The following is a 26,245-nucleotide window of genomic DNA, read 5'->3' on the forward strand; positions in this document are numbered from 1 at the left end:
GCACTGACAAAAATGACAGAATAATGCATTTCCAGCAAATGTGAGATCTGTCCCGAAATGTGATGAAAATGCATTACAGAAACCTGTAGTGTGGAAGGGGATCTATCTTTTAAAATCAGAATTCTATGGCTTTGTTTCTTATTATTTAGTTTGAGCTCACACAACAGAACTCTCGCATTGAAATATTTTCTCATTTTAAGGAATTAATGGCTCTCCACCAGCCCTTTAACATGTAAAATGAGTAGGTTACTTGTGTCCAGTACATCCAAAAAGAGCCAGGATAAAATAAACATAAGGAGTTGGATATCTTGGAAAAAATCTGTCATGGGTTTGGGTTAATCATCTCCAGAAGAAATTCAACTTGATGCCTGAAATGTAAGACTTCTTGGAGAAAGCAGTAAAGCCTGAGGCAGTGTTGATCTGAAGGAGTGCTCTCCATGGGTCAGAGCTGCTCTGCTGGCAGAGTGCAAACCCAGTTCACAACAGCGGTACGCTGAAAAGTTGTAAAAGACTGCAGGGGCCTTACAGTGCACGCACTCAAGCTTCAGTTACATAGTTCTAGTGGCCCAGTTTCTTATTATAAAATAAGACTGAAAAATAAAATCTGTGCCTAATTTTCTAGCCTCCTGTCCATCAATGATACTGTAGGGCTTTTTTTCAGTATTTGTGGAATGAAGCAATCCTGAAATTATGGTATATGTGTAGAAATAAATATGTAAAAATCATTTATGTGCATTTATGCGCATTTATTCAGTGTACTTCAGTGTCTGAATATTTATAAATGATCTAGACATATGACGTTTTTAGTAATACTCTCGCTTTTCACATTCAGTTAAAAATGTATATATATCTTCTATTTGTCTGAAGTTTCCAAACAGGAGGTATTTGCCACAGGTACATACCAACTTAATGTTATGAATTCTCACTGTGCTTCCAATCTTTAGGATCCCCGTATTCACATGTTAAAGGTTTCCGGCCACGTATTTCAGTTGCCTGTATATTATCTCTTTGTTCGTGTCTCTACTGTTTTGCAAACTGTTGTGATTTATGGTGGTTTATTAGTGCATCAGATTTAAATGTGGTCTCTGAGCTAGAGGGAGTGTTTGTTTGTTTCAACAAACTTCCAAAACTTGGATTTTATACAATCTGTGAGCTATCACCTGTGCTTTCATAGCATAGTAGTTTACCAATCTTGAACCTAGAAGGAACTGCACATAAGGAAAATAAAAAAAAAAAGTCTTATAGCTTTTTGCTAACAACTACCCAGTGATGACTTCAACGGGAATAAGATTTAATCTGAAATGTCATCAGAGGTTGAAAACCAGTTTTTCTTATTGTTGAATAAGTTAACACAGTAGTTCAGATAGTTTGATTGCATCTTCTGAGATTCTACCTCTCTCTGTTCTCCTTTCCTTGACATTTTATGTTCCAAAGCTTGGTAGTGTAGATATCTGCATCTCAGCCAATGTATATGTAAACAAGTTGACTCCACGTTCACAGCTTTTAATACTACATAAGGCAATCATTTTGGATGAATAGACCCCTGAGTACCGAAGCATTTCAAATCCTTTTTCATTTGACCATTCAGTGACCTGATAACTATTTCCTGTCCCTAAGTAAGGTTGTGACCCAGGTCTTAGAGTGCAAAAGACAGATAATTTTAGCAACAAGTTAAATCCAAATGGATTTGGTTGGAGGGTGTAAGGGAGAATAGGTTTGGCTAAATTCCTCTAAAATAAAGTGTTACAGCACTTGGATTTAGGACGTCTAGTTAAAAGTAATTGTTGAATTTGTTGCCATCTGTTTGGATGCCTGGGGACTGTAGTCAATATTGGGGTGGTTTGTTTATTTGCTTTGCTTTTACTGAACATTACCCAATACTCTTTTTACACTTCAAAAAAGCCAATTGCTAGTGAAGGTCATTAAATGTGCATTTTCAAATATATTCCGAGCATTTTCCAAAGTGAGTATTTCAAGCATTAAAATCATACTGATATGCAAATGGTATGTTAACCTAGGCCAGAGAGAGTGTATAATCTATGTCCATAAAAGTATCATGAATGTTGCATTGCACAAATGTTCATCTTGCAAAAGAATTTCCACTTGGTATGGAGCTATGAACAAGGAATATAATGTATTCTTAGAAACATTTTATAAACGCAAATTTTGTTTCAGTTGGACAACATGATACATTTTAGATCAGAATTAAATAAATGTTTCCTGTAGCTATACATTTTAATAGCAATGCCTCTGCATATTTTAAGTACTTTCAGAGGTGAATTAAAGGAAGGCCTTCACCTCAGAGCTTTTCATTGATTTGAAAATGTAGTTGGTTAAAGTTGCTTATAAAAGAATTCTTTTTTTCCTATTCTGTAATGGGAACTATAGTGTTACGGAGAATTAATACTATTAATGAGGTCAGAGATCTACAGCATTCCAAAAAGGTCATTTTCATGTGTTTAATATTGAACGCATATTTAAATCTCTTTTTTACAAGTAATAATGTTGTTGAAATACATAACATGTTTTGGTAAAGTGCAACATTTTTCAAGCATAACATTAATATTTAAAAATTTATGCTGCTCAATACTAACTCTTACAGCAAAGTCCTTCACCTTTTACAAATTTCATGTAATCTATAAAATAGTACGTATGGTGGACTTAGGTGATTTCACAAGGAATTGCAAGTAACAGTCATTCTAATAATAACGTACAATCATGCAGTGATAGCTATGTAACTTCTATGCTGTTATTTCTCTAATGTACAACTTCCAACTTCATTACTTGACAGTTCAATTCTTACCATCTACAATACAGAAACATTTTAACAGTTGTTTGAAATTCATAGGTTTGTGCTGTTTTGATGTATGCACTGCAAATATTTTATCTTGCTTATGTGTATAAAAAAAAAGGTAGAAATACTGAATTTTCCAGTTTTATATATGTAAGTTTTCTCGTATTCCTAAGAAAGGCTGCATATTGGAGATAATATTTTTCAATAAAATTTTATTTACATGACAGTCTAGAATAGTTCTTCCTTTGCAGATTTATTGGCAAGTTAACTAATCCAACATGGTTATAATTTTATAAATTGCTATATTTGTAGAATCTTGTAAATAAGCCAGTTCAGGTAGTGAGATAAAGAAATCCAAATAACCACATGAAAGAACTTCATTTCACTTTCACAATCATCATTAAACAAGCAGATTATAAATAACTTTATTTTTTTTAATGGTTTCTAAATGCAGATTGTCAGGCTTACTAAGAAGTTGACTGTTGAAAATCATTTCCCTAAAGCTCCTGCATGCTTATTGTTTTCTGGTATGAAGCAAGCCTAGTAATTTTCAGTTTATGAAGACATGAGGGATATCTCTTTTCAAAGACAGAATTTAGCTTTTAAAAGGGGGGAATTTAAACACTATCGTATATTTCAAAGTTAAATTTACTGAGAATTTGCTTTAGTAGCTGATGCGTATGTTGTAATTGAGAAATTAGCAGTGAATGTAAAAAGAAAGGAAGCTATGTGCTACTAAGGCAAAAAGTTCTGATTTAACCTACCAATGACCTGGCTTTGTTTGTTCAGATGACAGTTCTAAAAGTGTGCAGAGAATATTCCCTTTTAATACAGTTATTTGCCGCAAGCCGTGACCTCACTGCCTGTCAGGGAGCAGGTCTGAATTGGCCCTTTCTCTGATATCGTGACATTGCTTCTGTTGCCTCGATTGTGACCTCTGATTGCATGATACCCCTGAGAGTTCAATTTAATAAGCGTGACTCCTGACTCTTAGCCAGGTCTGCCTTCTTAGGTTTTGTCAGACTCTACTCGTAGTCTGGTCTACATATGCTAAAACACTGCATAGGCTGTCATCGTACCATGTGAGCTGTGTGCACTGTATTCAAAATTATCTTTCAAACATCTCTCATTTATTACAAATAGAAATATTCATACAAGCTAACTTGGAATAAATTTTAAAAGTTGCTTCTTCACCAGTTATGGCTGCTCAGGATTTTGGGGGTTTATACCTTTGTACAAATAGTTACTATTATTTCACTATGTTACTAAGCATGTGAGTTATCCATGCATCATACTAATTCTTTACTTTGAAATTTGTTTTATTTCCCCTGTGAGAGTGTTATATATTTCTGTGACTTCCCATCAACAACATGTTTGTTCATTATAGAAATAGATGGGGCATATCCCGTTTTTTCATTCCCTAATTAATACAGTTGCATGAGGAGACAGTACTGATGAGCACCCAAAGCACTGAGACATGTATTTATTCAGGACTAGTCAGGTGAAAGCTGAAGAATCTGATTGGAATACAGAAGGTGAGTAGAATTAAGACTTTTTAAATATCATTGAAAATTAGATGTCTTGGTTTTAGTGACTGTTTTGCTACATCATTGCATTGTTTTCTCCTGTTTCCTCCTCTTCTAGCCGGGATCCTGAAGGAGAGTCTGTTCAGAGACCTGGCTGCCTTGAGGATGATGATGCTATTCAGAGATTTCTCCAGTTTTAGTATCCCTTGATGCGTTCACTGAAACAGAATATGGAGAAGTTCAAAGATTTGAAAGAGTTTCAAGAACCGTGGTACAAGTTACAGACAAGTTTCTGTATTTACTTACATACATTTTTTGTATTCTCATTGCGGATGGATATACCTTTTTCTAGCCTCTGTATCCAGTATCTCTAACATACTGCTTCTGGTCAATGTATTTAGCTTTTCAGAAAAGCAGAAAAATCTTGCTGAACAAAATAATGCTTTGTGCTCGCTTTTGTAGTTAAATTAAAAAAAAATTCTGTAAATATTACCGTTTAATATTTCTATATTTCTTCAACTGTTTTAAAGAATTCCGTTTGCCTTTTCACTCAGATTTACTTTGTGTTAAAGTTGTTATATCTTGTATGAAAAGGAAACTATATCTTTCTTATAAAACAAGTTCTCTGCTGTAAGGCAAAAAGTGGGTATTTTCTCATTACATTCAAAGTTGGCAACAAAATGGTATTCATTCTTTTCATGGCAGTGACTGTTACAGTGGAAGTGAAATCTTGGTTTGGCCAGTTAAATCATATTTAATTCATATACGAAAAAGAAATATCATATTTAAACATGTACAAATTCCCATGTAAATTAATACAATTTTAATAGCCTAATTTAGTCTATAAGGTTGTAAAACTCATAATATAATTGTCTGTTCCCTTCTTCTGGAGTAAATTATATAAGATCAGCTATTGAAGTTCCTTAATCTCAAATGGTAGTTTGCTTACCTAATTGGAATTTATGGGATTTCACTCCTTTTTGGGTCAGTTCCTTTGCTATTTGCAGGAGCTTGGATAATTGGCTGCAAACAAGCAAATTTAAGAATGAATAACTGTTTTACCTGTTGTTAGGCAACAGGTTAATTAGTGATGGCTGTCTTTAAAGCTATTGCAAATATAAACAAAATGCACATGATGCAAATTCACCTATTCAGAATCATCACAGTATTTAATTTATTCCCTCCTTTTCAAACAAATTATATATATATATATACACACACACATAGAATTATATATGTAAGTCAGTGAGTTGGAGAGTTTTGTACCGAATTTAGCTTTAGTAAAAAAGAAACTAATTTAAACACACCTACTCTTAAGAACAAAATATTTACAATATCAAGCTTAAAGAACATTAAATTATGTTCAGTGATAGAACTGGAGTTTTTATTTTGTTAATTTTCTCATTTAAAAATAATTTAAATAAAGTCTAAACAAAATTCTGTAAAAAACCAGGAGTAGTCAGGGCTAATTTATTCCTTTTTCAACTCTGATTTCTTCATTCAGTGAGGTAAATGATTCACACCATCTCTGCATGGATAGAAAAAAACCTGTTCCATTGTAACTATAACTGATCCAAAATCAATGTAATTAAGTCAGTTCACTTCCCCTGGGGCAGAATACTCTTAGATATGTGTTGGTTTCTCTAAAATTTTATACTGTGTTTCAGTTATTGCATTTTTCATGTGTTTACAAGCTGAAATTTCAGTCCAATTAATCAAGAAATCTATAAAAATACTAAGCTCTTTGAGCCATATGACTTAAGAATTAACCTGGGGCAACTTACAGGCAAATTGTGGTTTTGTTTTGCTTTTTTTGACCTGTCCTTTACAAATGGAATTCCCTTTTTTAATAGATCCATAAGACACTGGAATTTCATATTATTTATTTTCTTCCATGATTTATCAGCCAATTAAGTATAACTTAAGAAGAATTAGTACTTTTATGCCTATATTTATTTATAGTCACTTGTAACTTTAGTATTTATAGTTATTTCTAAGCTGGATATAAATATATAAGAATTGTATACACTTGGGGATTAACTCACTTTAGATGGAGAGTCTTAAAAAAAAGAAACCATGTCTATCTGAGCCTTTTTTTCTATTGCATTCAATGAGCATTAAATCAAGCCTTGTTTATTCAATGCTTGGCATAAAGACAGGCCTGATCTTCAGTGGTACCTCTGGGTTCTACTATAAAGTAAATTAAACAGCAGCCTTGCACTTAGTTTGTGTAGACTTTGTGTGTATATTTGACAACGTAGAGTAGTTCTGCTGTTATGCGTTCCTGCACTGACAAAGCTGTGAATTGTTGTCACAGTACCTTCATCAAATACCAACAGGTATTTCAAGTCAAGATCAGAAAGTAAGCCAGAAAGTTTCCCCCCCACAAAGTAAAACACTTCTGAAGTGAAAAAGATGTGTATACAGAGTAGAACAGATAACCAATTCATAGTTATTCATAACTGAACTTCACAATGACATTACTAGAATAATTTCTTTATTTCACTTTCAGTGTTAGTCTGCATTGGTAAGTACCAGTCACATATGGCACTCATGTACATCACGTGTGTTGATGAACATGAGTTCTTAAAAACAAGTTAACATATTATTCAGATAACTATCCAGAAAAAAAATGTTCATTCTTAGGAGTAAACATAAAAAAGACTTTTTTTTGCAGTACATTCCCAAGCTGTGATACAAAATTAGATATTTTAATTATTTGCTCATAAAAATTATGAGACAATTATTAATGTAGTATAAGTCAGCTTTACTGACTAACTTCATGCTGCTCCTGAGTAATGATTTTTTTTTATTATTTGTTTTTTAATACTTGGCATATTGTCTTCTTGTCATATAGCAACCTCAAATTGTTATTTTGAACAAATCTTTTGTTGGGTCTGGATTTTTTGGTCCTTTTCCTGTACTTTTAAGTCCTTCAATACAAGCAAAACCTACCTTAATGGTTGTCACACTCAATAAAATTTACTGTATTTTGTATTTTTTGCCCTCTTGATAGGGGACAACATAGCAGTTAGACCTCTGCGCTCTTACAAAATGTTCCTTTGTATTTGTTTTTTCTGAGAATTCCTTTGGAAGATCTGATGTCTTAAATCATTTTGCTTGGTTTATTGAATTTGGAGAAAGGTATTCCTCTGGCTTGGACTCCATATGAAGTGATAATCTTTTCTTGCTTGGAAATGCTGTTTCATTACTGAGCAACTAAAGACTTCTGTTCAAGTTCTTGATTGTTTCTGTCAGTTAATCTTAAGAACTGGAATGTGCAGAAATAAAATCTTATCAAAAGATTCTGAAAAAAAAAAAAAAAAGTTATGCATCTCTTAATTTTCTCCTGAGCAATATACAATCCATTCCTCTCTTCAGTAGAGAATGTCCATCATTAGGGGGTTTATTAATTCCCAAAGATTATGAGAAAAACTAGAGATAGGGTCTGTACTAGGCAGATTTAGGGGATGAGACGGAAGTTATGTGAGTGTAGGCGACAAAACAGGCTCAATAAGGATAAACAAAATAGGCTCAATCTACTTCTATATTATTTATTCCTTACATTTACTAATGGATAACTAAGCATGGAAACATTGAACGCACTGTTTCAAAATATTTTTTTACTCCTCCTTGATTTCTGTGGTTCTTCAAGGGCCTTGACTATCCAAAGATCTCTGCATAACTCTTGGCTATAAAATTTACTTCTCAGCAGTGCTGTTGATGAAATTTGCCCATGCTGGGTGGCTGAAGCAGATAGTATATAGACAACAGAACACCCTGTTCATAGACTCACAAAAGAATAATATGAAAGTACAGCATAGTACTGTAAGGGGTTTTTTTGTGTACTTTTTGAACTTGTAAAAACCTGAGTGGATCTTGAAGAGTGGTATTTGCAGGAAGGAGAAGTTTACATCAGGAACTCCTCTCTCAGTGCACATGGATAGAATATCATCCCTGTAGATTCTCCATTTTTGTAGACTTGGGGTTTGGTTTTGGTTTTTAAGAAAGAATCAACTTAGTTTTCAAACATGAAGCTCTTTCATGTTATTTCCCAACCTATACGTAAAACAAGTCTGCCCTTGGGTGGCTGGGCTGAGAAATATTAATCTCTTCTTTCTGTAATGCCTTTTATCTATTTAACTTCTAGGAACCTGAGGAAGCTGCGTGTGTGCAGTGTGTGTGTGTAGGTAGATGCCGAGGTACTAAAGTTTTCTTGATATATACTCATCACCCTGTCTGTTGTCACTGGTTTTACATTTTACATTTACCTGAGTAAAATACCATCTATGTTCACTTTCACCACAGCATTAATCCAATATGAAAATTTCTGGCTATCCTAATAGTAATGATGGTTATTATACTATCACCACAATATAAGAGTCCAACGTACAGTGGCTGAAGAGCTTGATGTATGGATGCCTTCTGTACTTGCTTAGTACAAACAAAAATACCCAAAGCAGCTGCTACATTTCAACTGAGTGGAGTCAGTGACTGTATAGCATTTAATCAAAAATTTAATAAATGCAAAATCATACACTCAGTCACCAAGGCTTGATATTTGCATTTCCAAACTTGGAAGGTTTCAAAGAAATTAGAATCTTCGCATTTCCAAATGTTTGTGCAGTTTATTCTCCTGGGTTTTCTTCTGCTTTTCTATGGCGAAAAGTTTGCTTGGCCTTTGTCATTCATTGCTGTTAAAAAAAATAACCATAACTGTATGTTTAATTCCAGTGTTAAATGACTGCTGTAGCATTCTGAAGAAATCAACCAATTTTGCTGAATATTTCCTTTATATGAATGTGCTTCGACAGTAGTCTACATAACTCTAAATGCAATAGTTAATCAAATGGCAGAATATTGTTTTGGTTTATGGCTTATTTTTTTTTAAGAAATAATTCTTTATTTGGTGGACAAGGGAATCTCATGCAATTTATTAGAGTGCGGGCCAGTATTAAAGCAGTGCACTACCGTTCCTTTATTTTTTCTTCCCATCTCTATGACTTATTTTTAATTGACCAAAGCAACCTATTGTTACATTATTATTGTTATTAACCCTCCATTGTTCAATCCCTATGTCTTTCCCAAATAGATCTTCAGTTTCTTATCCCATCATTCACTGCCTGAAGCAGATCAGAACAGTCATAAATTAGCAAAAAATGAAATCAGTAATTGATTGTGTGGCAGCTTCCTGTACACACCTCAGGTGAAATATTTCTCTAGGTTTATAGATCAACTCAGAAAGGTTTTGTATGGCTTAGGAAATACCATTATATTGTTATGAAGTAAATTATAGAAGATAAATGAGAAATTGTGTTTAATATAAATGGAGGACTACAGAAAGTGGTGACAGCCCATAAAAGTTGTGAAAGTTGGATAAATTGGAAGGAACGGTGTTTACTGCAGCCTTGAAATCAGTGCCAGGAAAGTGAAGCTTATGAAGCAATTCAAAGGAAAATGTACCATGTTCACAAGAAGAGTGAAAGGCATAAGCGATTTAATATGGAGTAGTAGTTTGCAATATATTTGTGTGATGAGAGGGTTGCAGTGAAAGAGATTCAATAATCAGGAAATAATGGGAGAACTTCATCGACGTTATTGTGATATGAATAGAGAGAAATAACTTTAAATGAGGTGTCTTAAAAGTACACCATTGAAGATTAAGTAAGACTTGGATTTGCCTCGATGTGGGGAAAGAAGCAATAAGCTAGGGATAAATACTAATTACTACTGACAAAAAGTGGTGGTGGTGTACTCTGCAGAGGCAGGAACAAGTAGCAAAATAGAAAGGAATGTGTGACAAGGCCCAAGTACGAAATCCTGTTTTCCTTGAATTCAGAAGCTGAAATCTGTGCAGTTTCAGTGGTTTAGAAAGCTCAGTGAAAGGGTTCAGCTTTTACGTAATCTAATAATAAGACATCGAAGAGATAACACAGAAAGCACAGGCTGAAAAGTGGTAACCACTGAAGCAGGATGAACGAAGTAGGTGAAGCTTTATTACTGGTGTTAATCACCCAGAAATAGAGCACAGTGTAAAAGACAGCAAAAACCAGAAATGAAAACAGGGAGAAAAAGGACAGCCAAAATAAAGACTATGGTCTGAACTGAGAGTGTGGTGAATACCTGGATTCCGAGCAGGAAGAATGGGTGTGAGGGTGAGGTCAGGAACAGTCATGTGGTGAAAAGGAGATGATTACAATAGCAGATGAAGAGATTAGAGAAGAGAAGGAGGTTTGCAGATGGAATAGTAATACAGTAGACTTTATTTATAGTCTGAAAAAAATCTGAAATACCTGCTAAAAAGAGAAACATGGCACAGTTTTTACAAAAAAAACCCTCAGAAATATTTTTTTTTCCTTTCGCTAATGGCTTTTATAATTTTTGAAAGACATGCTCTTGTGCGTTGATCGGCACTCCTATGTTCAAAACTCCTTGTGATGTAATTGATAATGCATTTTTAAGCATCAAGAAATTTTGCGTGTCATAACCTGATGTGGTATTCTTCTGAAAATGTTCTATTTTATCTTTTATTCAGCTGTGAACTCACTCAGACACTGCTATATTTTTATTTCATTCATTCTAGTCCTAGAGTCCTACTAGATTTAGTCAAAAGTTACTCAGATGAAAATGTAACATCTAAATTAACTAATCTGTGCAGTATAGCTGTGTCACAAACAAATTTCTGTGTTTTTGAAGTAGAAATGTATTTGTTTCACTATTTGAAAATTCCAGCCCTGAGTTGTAGATAAACAAACATTATCTGGAGATACTATAATTTTAAGTGAAAAGAACTCTGTATCAATTACTGCCACGTGATACTACCAACTGTCTGGAAGTCCTATGTATATTGCTAATATAAATGTACTCACTGAGTACCTGTGAGCATGCTGAAGACCACTCTAAATACCATTCTTTTTCCAAAACCAGTATTCTGGGCATGTAGTGATTCCTATGTAGTGCTTCGGTGTATTTAGTGACTTCTGACAAAGTAGACTTCTGACAAGTGTGTCAAGCTTTTTGTGGAAGAGAAGAAATTTCTTTCATTTCTCTTACATTTTGCTATAAATTTCTGGATGGATTTGGGGGTGGGGGTGGGGGGATTGTTGTGGGTTTTTTATTACTGCTATTTTCCTGTTTCCAAATTCTTCAGTTTCTTGCCTTGGTAGCAATGTTATTACTCATGTTGTTCTTGCTTTCTGTTCTGACTGTATTATACAGATTGTGACAGAAATAATGCCATTTTGTTTGTTGATTAATATATGGAGAAAATGAGATTAAAAGTTGGATTTTAGGTTTGGGATTTCAAGATTATTTATTAGTGTGTGTTATAACATGACTTTACAGAAAACAGCAGAAGTTATAAAAATCGTCGCAAGATATAAATAATTTTAATTTTCATTCAGAATAATATTTTCATAGAGTTTTGTGCACTGATACACAGACTCACACATACACAACCTCGTAACGTATGTTGCTGACCAGTAATGTGTACCAGAATACTGACAGAGAAGAAAAATTTCAATGTATTAATAGCATAGACATTAATTATATACCCAAGATCAGCTACTTAATTCCTATATTAAAAGCACGATTTCCAGAATACGTATTGGGAAAATTAACTCTGGCCACAGATTTTTTATAATAAGGGAGGAAAACTTAGAATGCTGAGGAAATTCTAAGCCCTTCTTTCACATTGTATGTCTTAGTTTTCTTAGTCTCTTACTTTATTTGTATTGTACTCTGTATGAAGCAAGTTTTGAACTCTAAACACAAAATTTAACTGTAAAAGGTTGGATGCAGTGCGGACTTCTCCACATATTTCTCTGTTTCAAGAAACATATGACATATTAAAGCTAGACCTTTTATCTTGCCGTCATCAACAAATAGATTTGAAAAAAAAAAAAATCACTGTGTTGAATCAGGTACCTCAGCATCCTTTTGCATATAAATTGGCAAAGAGTTCAGTAGCTAACTGGGATTTACAAGAATCAGGATCGGTGTTTCCTGGGCATAGAATCTGAAAACTAAAATGCAAAATCTGAAAGATCGCCCTGAATGTAGACATTGTATAACCATCTTCTTGTGTACTGGCTTGCGGTTAGGAACACCTGCCTTAGCACAGGGGAACGTGGGTATGAGGTACTCCTTCAGCAGTGGGAAACTGGTTTCAGATACTCCTTAGCCTAGTGCGATTTGACTCTCCAGCTTCCGCGTGCCAAGCTATTCCTGTTGGGTATGTTTCGATCCTCTTTTTAAAGCTGACTGCTACAGCAGTCACAAGATGCATCAATCTTGAAGAAAAACCTATGAGAAGAAAACTGACTCTATCTAGAATTTAGGGCACTTCACCAGACGTAGTTCACAGATTCTTAGTCCTTCTCCTTTAACTCACAGAATGGATTATCTAGAGAGAGTCTAATTTAAAGTGCCTAAGTAGCATCTATGTTTTAAACTGAACATGAGTCATGCTGTCTCGGAGCATACCAGCAAACAAATTTGATAGATAGAGGATGACATTTTTCTGCATCCCAAAGTTCAGGTTCTTATGGGTTTGCATGTTAATTTGGGGACGTAGAAAACAATTTGTTATTTTGCTGTGATGTTCAGTTCCAAGGAGATTTCAGGTGCCCAGGCTCTTCTGAATAAGTTCTCCCTACTTAGATGCCCAAATTCTGTAGAAAAATGGAAGTAGGTGCTCCTGAAAGCTGCATTGGATCTGGCCTAAGTGGAGAATATGTGTGTGGATGATTAATTGACAACACCTAAAAATCATTACTGTATTAATGCCAAATGTAAGACTGTTCCAATCTTAAATTATTAATGTGTGTCATAAAAAAAAGAAAGTCAAAAATATTGAAAGCTTAGAAGTGATAATCTAATGAGGGTACGGTACTTTAAATACCTCTGAGATTAATTTGGTTTTTGACAGAGTTGTGCCTTCTTTGATGTATTCCTTTTTTCTTTGATATTCTAAGAGTTGTCTGGGTTTAACAATTAAACATTATAGGTCTGATCCATTTCAAAGATGCAGAATGCTTACAGCTCTTTGGAACTTCTGTGGAATTTGTGAGTGTTAGTACTTCTACAAAATCAGGTCCAGGTTTTTAAAAAACCCAGAGCCCTAATTTGAGAAAGCTATCAAGCAAATGCATGTTAATGATACTGATACACCAGATCCTCAAACACGTGAAGTTCATAAGTGGAATAGAAAGTCATAATGCTGTGGTTTAATTCATAACATAGTATTTTTTCATAAGAGAGATGTTACTAGTAAAAAGTAAGAATATGGGTATGTTCCAAATACGAAAATAGATTAGTTTTCTGTAGCATTATTAAACAAATTATTGAACAGTGTCCGCCCCTTTGAGAAAAAAAAAAAACACTATTAACACTAATATGGAACAAGAATACTCTGCTTAATAGCATATATAATTTTAAGGAAAAAAAAATCTATTATGTGCACTATTATTTTGGTCACTTTCTTGTTTCAATAATGTTTTGATAATTAACATGCAAAAATAAATAAAAATAAAATAAAAATAAAATAAAATAGTATTCTATGAAACCAGTCGTGTTTCAAACATAATTCAGTCAAAAATTCAAACTGCAACTAAGGCAAATTATTAACAAACATTTTGCAAAAATAGCTTGCCAAGTTAAAAGTATTCAATTTTTTGTAAGTTTTATCATAGCTTATTGTATGCGCATCTTCTTTTGACCATCACTGACACACAGACTCAGACATGAACTTCTAATACTGGTTTTAAATCACTACATTGATTTCCCTTTTAATGAAGGAAAAGGTAACAAACATTTCAGTAAATACGTAAATAATGCTGATCCTTTTAATAGAAACAAGTAATTCTCCTGAGAAAGATGGTAATACTGGACCAACTTTTATGTAAATACAAATTAAGAAAAACTAAAGATAATTTCTTGGGGAATTAGCACTCACTGGAGAACATATGCAGAAGGCTCTTATGAAGTCATGCAGAATGTTTCTTACTCCTGTTATAAATTAGCATCTTCTTCATCTGAAGATCTGTAAGGGTACCAGCATGTTGCAGACTTGGAACCTATAAATTTTCAACATGTAAAGGTCAGAAAACTGTACTCCTGAACCAAGAACAGGGGAAAGCAATATCATAAATGTAGAAAAGAATAAATGTTTCCCACTTTAATTAAGAAAAGTGATGAACTCTGTAATTGGGACTCTGTATTTTAATATAGGCATTGCTTAAGCAGTTCACTGCCTGACCCTTTTAGTCAGCCCTCACAACCTCATAGTCAGCCCTCACAACCTCATTTGGGTAGATACAGTGACTGTCCATCCAAGCTTTCGTTCACTGTCTTCCTAGGGAGGTAAATGAAAGTTCTTTACAACTGAGGATAAATTCTTCTGCCTAAATTGTAATCTGTGAGTCACTAGCAAGACATATGTGACTTCATATTCTGGACCAGGACCTTGCCTAATTTTGACGGGCTAATTATGGGTTTGGCAATTGAACATGTTCAGCCTAAGGAATGGATGTGCTTCGAGTAGAGATTCTCTATACCAAGATAAATGGAGAGCACAGCCAAAACACACTTGTGTTTCAGACAATGAAATAAGAAGCTACGATGCTTTAACAATATTCCCTTGGAGCTAAAAGATTAAATCAATGAGCTCACTGCAAAGACAGGTAAAATGCAAGTGAGGAACTATGTTTTGCAGCTTATGCAAAATAGATTATAATTGTTACAGAAGGATAAGTTTAAAAAATACTACAGGTAATGTAGAAAACCTCTTAAAAAGTGAGTTGGTGAATAGCCTGTAACTTCAGTTAATGTTGTCAAAACATGAATGTAAACTAAGGCTTACAATAAGGAGTATAAGGAAACCATTCACCTTAAAGGCAGTTCTGACATCCCCTTGCCTCCTTTTACAGTAATTGATAGTTAAATATTGCCATAGTGGGCGAATAGACTTGATTCAAAGTGAAGTGACCTATGATCATTGCTGGTTCAAGTGCAAAAGGACAGGTATACCTCTACAGTTTACTAAGCAACTTCTAGTAGCTGTTAAATTCACCTATCTCTGAGAGAAAGACAAATCTTTGAAAGGAAAAAAAAGAATAATCAGCAAGAGGGAGCATAATTCAGTGTCATCTGAAATGACATTGAAGAGAAAAACAAAAAACTTCTGTACAAAAAAAAAAAAGTTTTCTGCTGTCTCATAAAAGCCCCGAGTCAAAGGTGCCAAAAAGACATCTCATAACTTATAAAATGGATGTATAAGGACAGAAAATAGAAAGCTGTTCTAATCCATGAATGTGCCTATGCAACAATGATGCTTCCTCTGCAGGCTCTTCCAACTCTATCAATCATCCCTTTCCTTACACTTCAGAATGTATTTGGTATTCACCAGAATGGTCCCAAAAACTGAAGGGTCTCCAGAATTGTACAGCTTTTTTTCATAATGTCGCTATTTTATTCTCTGTCTTTGTGTGTCTTTTGTGATCCAAAAGTAGCTAGTCATTTGTGAAAAATAATTTAATTTATGCACACAATTGCTTTGAAATTCAATGTCAGAAAGTGCCATTAAAGTGTCTTAATAGATCATATCAGTAAAAGATAGATCAGAGGAATAAGACTGCCTTGTGTCGGGTCTTGCATATAATGGTGATTTTTTTACCTCATAGATTGGTAAATAGAATTATAAATATACATGAATGTGTATTTTTAAGCATAGAGCTAGCACAGTAAGCAACATTCACAGAGGCTGTGACAAGCAATTTGTGTATAGTATGTATTTCCATGTATGTTTCAGAATAAAGGAGAACCTTACTTCCCCATAGAAACAAATTTATCCAAAAGGCCAATATTTGATCCCAAAAGAATAAATAAACCATAAAATTAAAAAATGATTTTAAAGTATTTCTTAAATATATCTGAAGAAATTTAAGTTGGTTGGACTCTCTGCAAGAAAAGGAAGTAATTGCCTTTTTTTTTTTGTAAAAGGCAATATGCTCAAAGTTTATCTGAGGAAGCTTAAAAAAATGTGATATTTTAAGATAATAATGAAAGACAGGAGTATCTTTTTTCATCCCCAGGTAAAAAAGAAGAATTTGCTCAGCTGGATACTACTTTAGATGAGAAATTACAAAGGAGAAAAGACTTTACATACCAGTGGCTTCATACACAGCTTTTGGATTGTGAAGCAGCCAGTTCCAAACATATGAAGTGGTGAGGTCATTGCTTTAAATTAGATTTTTTTTCATTTTAAATTTATCTTGTAAAGTGAAACCTGGGTTAATAGTTCTAAAACAAACATGATTTTGTAGCTAGCAGACAGTACACCGTATTTCCAGGTCCCAAGCATGGTACCCTTTAGAATTGGTTTAGTAGTCATTGTACAGGTACTTCTTCCACAGTGATAATGAAATGATACACAGTGCAGAATCTTACGATAAATATCTACGTACCTTTATGCTAGCAATGAATTGTTTCTTATATTGTAAAAAGTATAGAAAAAAGTGCTTATTCATCCTATATTTTATAACTTTATTGGTATATATTGTGATTTTATGTAATTAGATTAACTGTAACATTACCTCTATTGTTAGATTTAATTAAGGAAGTAAAAACCCCACTTTTTAACTAGGTAGTATGTATTTATATTTTGTCTTCAAAACATAAACCCAACTTCTACATGTCTGTAGTATACTTTAGTAAAATGTTGTAAACATGTTCCTTCTATATTTAATTTTGGTTATTGAACACATAAAATATCAATACAGTTAAAGAAAAGGTTAATCTCATTCCCTAAACTAACAGAAAGACATAGTAAGTATATTTTGGTCATAAATTCAATATAAACCATTGATATCTTAGTGAAGTCATTAGTAGACACAATGCCAAGCACCTCTAATAAAACCAAACAAGGTGTCAGTAGGCAAGCAATGGATTTAGTGTAAGCATTTTAACTTTATTTTCATTAAAAATTTTCATTAAAAAATTTAATTTGTAATGAAATGAACTGCATATTGTTATGTTTTGTATGGAAAAATACTCCGTATTTCTAAATTGTATCAATGACTGTAGGAAGTATATGCAGCACATATTCCTTACAAAATATTTATCTGTCGGTTGTGTTCCACAATAGTGAAACACTCCAAGTGGTTGTTTAAGATAACTGTCATGACTTTTAATTTGAATGAAAACACTGGAGCAGAACATGTAATGATGTTTGAAAGTAAGAAGACATGGAAATTTATAAAAGAATTTTTTCAAATGTTATTATGTTACCTCTGCAGGTGTGTGCTATGCACTAGTATTTGTACTGACATTTCTTAAGATTATGATACCATTTTTAAATGTGGCAGAAGTCCCACTGATCTCCATTGGGACTGTTTAGAACAGCTGATACATTTATGTAACTGAAAACAATTTTATTCCTATATAAAGTAATGTAACAACTGATTTGGCTGTAATTTATGTCAGTATGTGCAAAAATTCATGCATGGTTGCATTTATTGATATTTATAGTTTTAAATTAGTATCCTGTCATAGGAATAAACACTATTGGTTGTTAATAACATCTTGATTTTAATGTTAAGTAGAAACATTTTTATATTAATTACACTGATGCTTTAACATTATCAATTAATCTTAATTATTCCATTGCATCTTAACCATGGAATTATTTTAAGTAGTATAATTTCTCCTAAAGCAGGAGTGCTGCCAGGAAAAGATTCTGTTCATGTATTTTAGTGAACCCAGTACAGTGGGATTTATTGAAATTTCTATTCTACATTTTTCCCAGCTGTCCTTTTTTGCCTGAGTTAGATCCTGCGATACGTGACAGTAGACGAGTACAACTTGTGGTAAGAAGTCGTTTCCTTGTGGGATTTTTCAGAATTCAGCTATGCCTTGATGGTGTTTCCAAACGCATACTTGGTGTAAAAACAACCAGGGGATTTTTTTTGATTGAGTATAATTCTTTAATGTTGTCTCTATTTGGCAATCAAGTCGCCCATTGATGGAGATCAGAAGAAAATGTTTGAGCACAAGAAGCCGTGTGTGTACATAGGGTTCTAGTTTCATAATCTGATACTGGTTTTGTTTTTTAAGACATCAAATGCTACTGTGTGTTTCTTAAAGCTTCTAAATCAACCTTTTAAAAAATGTTTAAAAAATTTAAATATGGGTCAGCACTAGTTACATTATTGACTGAAAACGTGTGTTCTTGTCAATTAGACAAGTTTAAATGTTCTTAAGTTCTGGAAGTCACATACCTAAATCATTCTAATATGCCCACAGTGTCATTTATTAAAAGACAGTAAGTTGGACTAGCGTAGTCCATTATTAAAAACGGTATATAAATTCAGACATATTCCTACAATTTCTTTTCTGCAGGTTTTACATCATAAAATGCCCTCTACTCTTTTCACGACTCATTCTTTTCTTTGCAGCATTTTAAAAAAAATAAATTGTATTTTCTGAAATGGGTAGTTCTTTAGGTTGGCAGCAGGGGGAATATGAGCAATTTAACAATCTGAAGATTTACAAAATGAAAAGACTCAGTGTCAGAGATACCCAAAAGTTCCTTTGATAGTGAGCAGTATTATGATGCCTAGAGGCCAATTTATGCTCTCTCTCTACATATATATATACACACACACACAAACATACTTTGTTGATATAGTTATGTGGGGGTTAAAAAACTGGGGCAAAAACTTACAAACTATACAGAATCAGTGTCTTATATACATAATGTAAAATGTTGCATAAAAAGTATTTCCAAGTTAGATGAAGTGTCATATGCCTCTTTCTGTACTCTGAGCAATCTTGGTGCTTTCTAACGTCTGTTTTCCTTAGCTTCACCACCTATGCAATACGCATAGGAAAATGCCATTTTTTGGAAATGCTTCCATAAACTTTTCTAAAATTCACTGTTGAAAAAATACTTTTAAGACCTAGATGTTACTATTACTGTTTTCTTTAAGTCAGACTTTGTCAAAGATTTTTCTCTGGTGTGGGGTGTGTCCAGTTCTTAGGTTGCTGTTAAAGTTTAGTGTCTGAAATCATGAACCGGGTGACCATTGTGATGGGCTTTGGTTGCAGCAGCACTAATAGTTATTTGTTAGGTAAAGTCTAAAACAGTAATTGCCCTAATTTGAGCAAATCATAATCTAATAACGTTATCTAAATTACACATTATGTAATTATCGGTAAGCATATGTGCACAAAGGTAGATTGTATCTTATTTACAATAAGCAGTTTTGTCCACAAAATACTGCTGTAATCCCACAACAGTATTATGTGGTGTGCCCACATAACTGGCAATGTTATGGGATTGTCACAGCCTGTGCCACATAATTACATAGCTGTTCCACATGAATGAAATACAGAGAAAAATGCAATAGGAGGTCAAAAAATCAAAAAAGGAATAAAATGTATATCTAATGTAGAAAGCATTACTATATAGGCAATGAAATAATGATGTGGTTGTACACATAGAGAGCTAGAGAATTATGGTTTTAAAATTTATACGGGTTCTCTTAACATTTAAAGGTTGAAATGTGAATATACTCCTAATGCTTTTGCAGAGTAACACAGTTAAAAGCTATGAAATCATGACAAAAATGAAGTTAATGCTTAGCTGCAATCATTATCAAAAAGTAGGAAAAGTTCTGGTAAACTGAAAGAAAGAGGAAAATATACATTAAAAAAAAAAAAAAATCATTGGAAGAGGAAAACATTCCTGGCCATTTCCAGTAGTTTATTCGTATGTCATAAGCTTGATCATAAAGTTTCCCGGTATGTAATAAGATCCCTCATTTGTATGTGTTACATAAGCCTGCATTCTGAAAGTACTAAATTAGTATAATTTTCTAACTGATATTTGTGCACATTCCAATAATTTAAGACATTCTTTTTCATGGATACAAAATTTTACTTCAATGGTTGTTTATTAACAACAAAGTCTTAGTCCTTCTCATTGGGCAATAAACCCTATGTAGTAACCTGCAGTAAATCTAAGACCTTATTATATTAATCTTGATTATTTTGATGATTTTGCTTACTACTACTACTGCTACATAACTGCTTAGGAAGGTATGCTGACTTACAATTTAAATTGGGCACTTGAAATTAATATGATTTTGCTAAATGACAAGCAGGATAGACTTCCTGATTCATCTTTTTATGTAGTTTTAAGTTACTTATATGGTTAACCACTTCGCTATTAATCAGTATCTCCAAAGCATTAAGATATAACTTGAATTTAAAAGCACTTTTTACCTTGGAGGTTAACAAAATAACTTGATAATTTAGCATAGGAATAGACAAATATTCAGATGCAGAGTTGTATTCAAGGCAAAGATTCCTCCTTATTGAAATTAATTTCCAATTACTTGGAAAAAAAAAAAAGTTTTGTAGTAATAAAATTAAGGGCAAAAAGTCTGAAAAGTTAAATATGGTGATGACTACAGATAGAAGTCCAATACTGCACTCTGTGAAAAAGTGTACCAGTATCTTAAATTTCTTCCAAATTTTTGGCTCTAAGCTATAAATGTAAAAGAGAAGGTTTTAATTAACTTCAGAGGACTTTCAACCAGGTTCTTTACAAACCTGAAATTAAGTTTGCTCCAGTGATTAATACAACCTTAAATATTACTCTGACTGTAATTGGGTGAAAACACTTCTCTTTATTTGAAAAAAAATAACAAATATTTTACATCAGAGAGCCAGACATCCCTATTAAAATCTATCACATAACACTGAATATTGTTGTCTACAAGATGATAAAGCCTCAGGTTCTATGATGACAGGGATTGAATAATAATTCCGTGAAAAGGTTAGTTGTTTAAAATACTGAGGCCTCCTGGGTCTTTGGGAATTGGGACATTTGAAAACTTCTGCTGTGTGTTGAAACAGGTTAGATGGAAATAAGAGCCATCAGTTCCATTGGTTTGAATCTCTCTGAGCATCACAGTGATTGCATTATTTCTGCTAAGGAAAGACTAAAAGCTTTCTACTTAAAGATTTTGAACATACAGAGCTCTCACAAGCTTAAAGCAACTGTAAATATTAAGGCAAAAAATACAAAGAGTTGGCAGGATAAAACTGGTACTCTTTTCAAAGTTTCTAGACACTGCTATGGAAGAGAAAATAAAATACTGACATTAACAGCAAGAATACAGTCTGCTACCTGTGCAAAAAAAAAAAAACTTTAAAATCATGGTCATTAAACAGATAAAAGGCAAGTATCAGAAAACAAAGGATAAAAGTTCTGTGCTGACACAAAGGGTACGCAGTCGCTAAGGAAAAGCGTAAAATCTCTGTAGCTTTGGAGGTTTTGGTTTGAAAATGCGTGAACTTTTTCATGAATTTTACATTAAACAGTGACTGGATAAGGACAAAGAAATTGAACAGGTCTCCATTTCATCTGAGTTCTCTAAGTTAGACTGGACTACAAAGCCTGTCTGCATTGGTGCAATGCTGCTCTTGGTACAGTGAGCTGGTTTGAACAGGAAGTCTGGAGATCGTCTCCTCCAGAATAGGCTACAAATTTATAGTAACGGCATTTTCCTGAGAAAAAGGGAGCTGCAGGCTTCAACCCCTCAAGGAAGGAATTGGGACCCAGTCTCTCGATTCCTGATCAAGCAGTCTAGCTACTACAATATTATGCAAGTTTGGTGACACCGTCACTAGCATAGTCTTTCCTTTTCTACTGTTTGATTGCTTTTATAAAAATCGACTCCATTCAGTTAACTGACACCTAACTTCTGAAAGGATTTATAGCTTTGCAGCCCAGATAGAGGAATGACTTAATCTGCCTCCTGGGCTCCACTTCTGAAGGTCCAGAGACTCGAAAATTTCAGTATGTGTTTATAGAATTCATAGAATTAGTGAGGTTGGAAGGGACCTTTAAGATCATCAAGTCCAACCGTTATGTTCAGTACTGCCAGCTGATGGGCTCTGCGCTGGGGATTTTGTAGATCGCTCATCTGCAGTGTCTGATGCTTCCCCATCATTGTTACTGGCCCTCAGTATCTAGTCAACAGCATTGTTAGATGGCTGCTTTTGATGTTGAGTAGCTTTTCATTTAAAGGGAAGGGTGTTCTTGTTGAGTAAACGTGAAGTCATTTCTGCAAAACTAGCAATTTGCCATTTACAGTGTGTGTTATCTTCCAGGTCGGTATTTTTAACCTTTGCTCACATGTTCCCAAAACAAGGACCCATTGCAAAAATGAAATATAATTTTCATTTCTATTTTGCCATATTTATGTGCAGGTAACATGCCCCATGTCAAAATGTGCTACCACTGGATGTTAGAATTTTATAATTAAGATAATATTCTTACCTAAAGTATAATTAAAATGCTGTCTGATGGTTATGGTTAATTAGCAAAAAACTAAAAGATTAAATTACTTACTGGGCCCTTGACTGTTTGAACTGATACGTGTCCTGGATAAAACATAAATATTGCAGAAAATAATCCAGTATGACATCTCTGACATTCAACTATAACTTAAATTATAGACTGGTCAGTAAATGATCTTAAGCTGTTTAAGGTTTCATCAGCCGTCTGCAAGATTGATTTTCTTCAAAATTACTGTACTAAAATGTTTTCTTTTGTTGTTGCACTGACTCGGATCACAAACCACAATTTTAAGATCGGCTCTTATTTACAAAAATGCTTTGACATAGTGCATTTGTTCAGCCTAAGCAACAATAAAGGATTGTGGTATCATTTTGAAGAAGGTTGTTTGACAGACCCTGTTTGTTTATTTGGGGTAATGTGAGCTGCATTCAGAAAATGTTATATTTTGTTTCATGATTGTGTACATTCTCTCCCACTGCTTCCAGGCAAGCCCTGTAAGCAGAGAAGACACGGATTTAGACCTTGTTTCCATGGCCAGTGGAAGTGCTTTGACTGAGAACAGAGAAAAAAATAAGCAGCCACACAGACATTCAGCAAGATCTTCAAGTAAGTTATATGTTTTTTTATTATCAGTTTTAAAGATCACTTCAAAATGCTAGGTGGAACTGAGTGTGCTTGGAATCCCTAATTACACATGCTACTGATCTTTCTGTTTCTTTCTTACCTAAAACCTTTTCATATGTTTTCTACAGTTCTGTTAAAAATTACATCATTAATATCAATAGACTTTCCTCTTGTGATTTTAAGCCACGGGAAGTTCCCTGTGACGTACGCTAGGTCTTCTGATGATTGAGTTCTTAAAAAATTTTCCTTTCTCTAGATTATAAAACAGAATGCTTTTTTTTTAATGTTTTCCTTCTTTTTTTTTCCCAAAAGATGTTAGTAAAATACATTTTGTGTTCACTGAATACCAGAACACATATCCTTATCAAGCTACAGATTTCTGTCACTTTCATTGCCAATTATGCTTGAAGTATATGCATCCTACTGAACTTACTATAGCTGAATGGCAGAAGACCTTTTTAAAGCCTTGTATTTTTACCACTCTAATATTATACAAATTAACAAAAGAACCTATCTATAGAAGAAATGCAAAAAAATAACACTCGAAAGTCATAAAATGGTAGCATTTTAAGTTTCATGTTTTATTTTGTGTAATATAACTGAAGAAAATGTTATGATATTTCTAATAATATGACGTACTATATTTTGTCATTTGTGTACAATCTTTTCCAAATAAATAAAACTCCAAACCCCCAAAATGCATATTACATAAAATATGAGCAGTATTAAATAAATTTGGCAAAATTATTGAAAATCCTAAAACTGTTTAAGTAGTGAAGTTTCTTGAAATGCTTTATGTCAAAATAGAAATCAGGTTATTTCATAAATGATATGTAATTGCTGGATTTTCTTTTTTGATTATGTTTTCATATATGCTGACTTTTCACTTTCAATGAAAACCAAACTAAAATTCAAGGAAAATACGTGAAAATACTTGATATCTCTATCCTTCTGACATACTCTTTAAAGGCTTTGGAGTAAAGATTTGTTTACATTGTATTAGTCCCCCACAGGCAAAAAATAACAGTGAGTACAATTTGTCCATGCTTACTCACTGGATTTAGATTCCTAAAATTAGATTAGATAAAATTTATCATCCTAGTCTAAGTTAATTGCATCCTTGGAGAAAGAATATGATTCTTTCTGTCTGCCTGCCGTCTTAGAAAAGAATGAATCATCTCCTGAGTTTTCCTGTTTCTCTCCATTGGCTAGTGATGAAGCCCCACCATTTAAATTAGATGAGATTCCTGACTGATAAGATCCTGAATTTAGGTAGACAAGTCTAAGCTACTGATGTCAATGGCAAAATTATCATTACATTCATATATTCAGAATGGAATGTATGCGTATCTTGAATAACTGAGTTAAATAGTATACACTGCATTCATATTAATGTATAACTGCTGTCTAGATTGTAACCTACACTATACCTCCATCCAGGAAAAAAAAAAAAAAAGAAATAAGCTTTTTCAACACATAGAACTTGCCTACATTAGGAGCTTGGGAAGAGTAAAGAAAAAAAAAGTGTCGTTGTATTATACCTTTAAAAAGAAGAGACTAGGAAAGGAGCAGGAAAGAACAACTGGCAGAGTCATAAGTGTGAAAAACAGAGAGACAGTTTACAGTGTTTGGTATAGGTATTTTCATAAAATACACATCTATACAGTGCAATTACATATTCATTCTCCTTTCAGTAGTCCAGGAACTAAGGAAAAAGGCACAGGTCTTAAACCTTTCTATATACTTTCCGTATGTGAATCTATATAAATTTTTTCATCGTAGATTTGAGAAACTAAACAGTGATGATAGATTAAATTGCAATGCATATTATATATAAAACCAGACATTACTATTATCTTTGTACAATTTATATGCAGTATATAAATAAGTTTATTAATTAGTTCTGTTTGGCAAAGACTGTTGCTTTTCAATGATTGAAAATAAATTATTAGCCCTGTGGTATCCTTAATTTGAAAACATTAGAAATTTGCCTCTACTTACTATGTATTCATTATAAAATACTTTCCTGTTATATTGTCTCTCTTGGTTTTGCTCTCTGAAATATCTAATGAAGAAGCCTAGAAACTATTTTAGGGATTTAGTAGGTGTATTCCCTTTGAGTTAGCCTGCACGTGTATTACAGAAGAGCTTAGAAAAAATGCTGTGACCTTAGAGGTGCTTCTATTTGAATTAACTGTTAAATCAAGTTCTTGCAACATTTTTTTCAGGAGAATTCAACCTTAATAATTTGACAAGTTTTAATTAATAAAATGTTACTAAATTCACTTTGCAACATCCTTAATCTTGATTGCTGCTCAGAATTCTTTTTCATTATTGGTAGGAAGTCTTTGGCAAACTGTGCCATAGAACTGAGGGATATTGGTATATATCAGAGCTATTAGTTGAGGATATCATATAAGTTTCTTATATGTAATTTGTAATTCAGTAGTTGTATCAATAAATTGTCAAGATCCCCCAGACTGAAAAGTGAGGTCTAAAGATGCAGGATAAATAATTTTTCGATATTTTTACTCAAAAAACCCTCATGTGTGATACGGCATTTTAAATATTGCGGGGACATGACTGTACATGAATGATCATGTTTTTCTAATGAGAAAACGTTCAATGCCTTAAAGTTATCCTTTAATTCAGAGGTTTTTTAGAAAGGCTAAGTCAAGATTTTCAGAAATATTTTGGGAAACTGCCCAACTTTGATGTACTTTTTGTAGAACTTATTTTCCAAGGGGGGGTTCTTAGAATTCCTGGTTAAAGAATTTTAATGTTTTTATCACCCAAATTTACTATTTGTTTCAGAAAAACCTGGATGGGGTAGATTAATCCTAAACTAACTTAATTCTGTTCCTTGACAAAACAAAATTAATTAAGGAATAAAGGAAATGCTGTGGACATAGTATATCTTAGTTTAAGGAA

At 33.5% G+C, this 26,245-nt stretch overlaps 1 protein-coding gene across 1 annotated transcript in view; it reads left to right on the plus strand.

Annotated features, from left to right (window-relative positions):
• The window catches only part of LRRIQ1 (leucine rich repeats and IQ motif containing 1), a gene marked incomplete at both ends in the record, with an annotated part of 110,640 nt that overhangs the window by 72,723 nt on the left and 11,672 nt on the right, over positions 1-26,245 (plus strand). Inside the window, 3 exons of the mRNA XM_082497432.1 lie at positions 16,413-16,545; positions 18,125-18,185; positions 23,176-23,296. Coding sequence (XP_082353558.1) covers positions 16,413-16,545; positions 18,125-18,185; positions 23,176-23,296 — 315 coding nt within the window. The remainder of the gene's footprint in view (positions 1-16,412; positions 16,546-18,124; positions 18,186-23,175; positions 23,297-26,245) is intronic.

This window comes from Vanellus vanellus (assembly GCF_965231255.1).
Source record: "Vanellus vanellus genome assembly, chromosome: 1".
NCBI classification, from domain to species: domain Eukaryota; kingdom Metazoa; phylum Chordata; class Aves; order Charadriiformes; family Charadriidae; genus Vanellus; species Vanellus vanellus.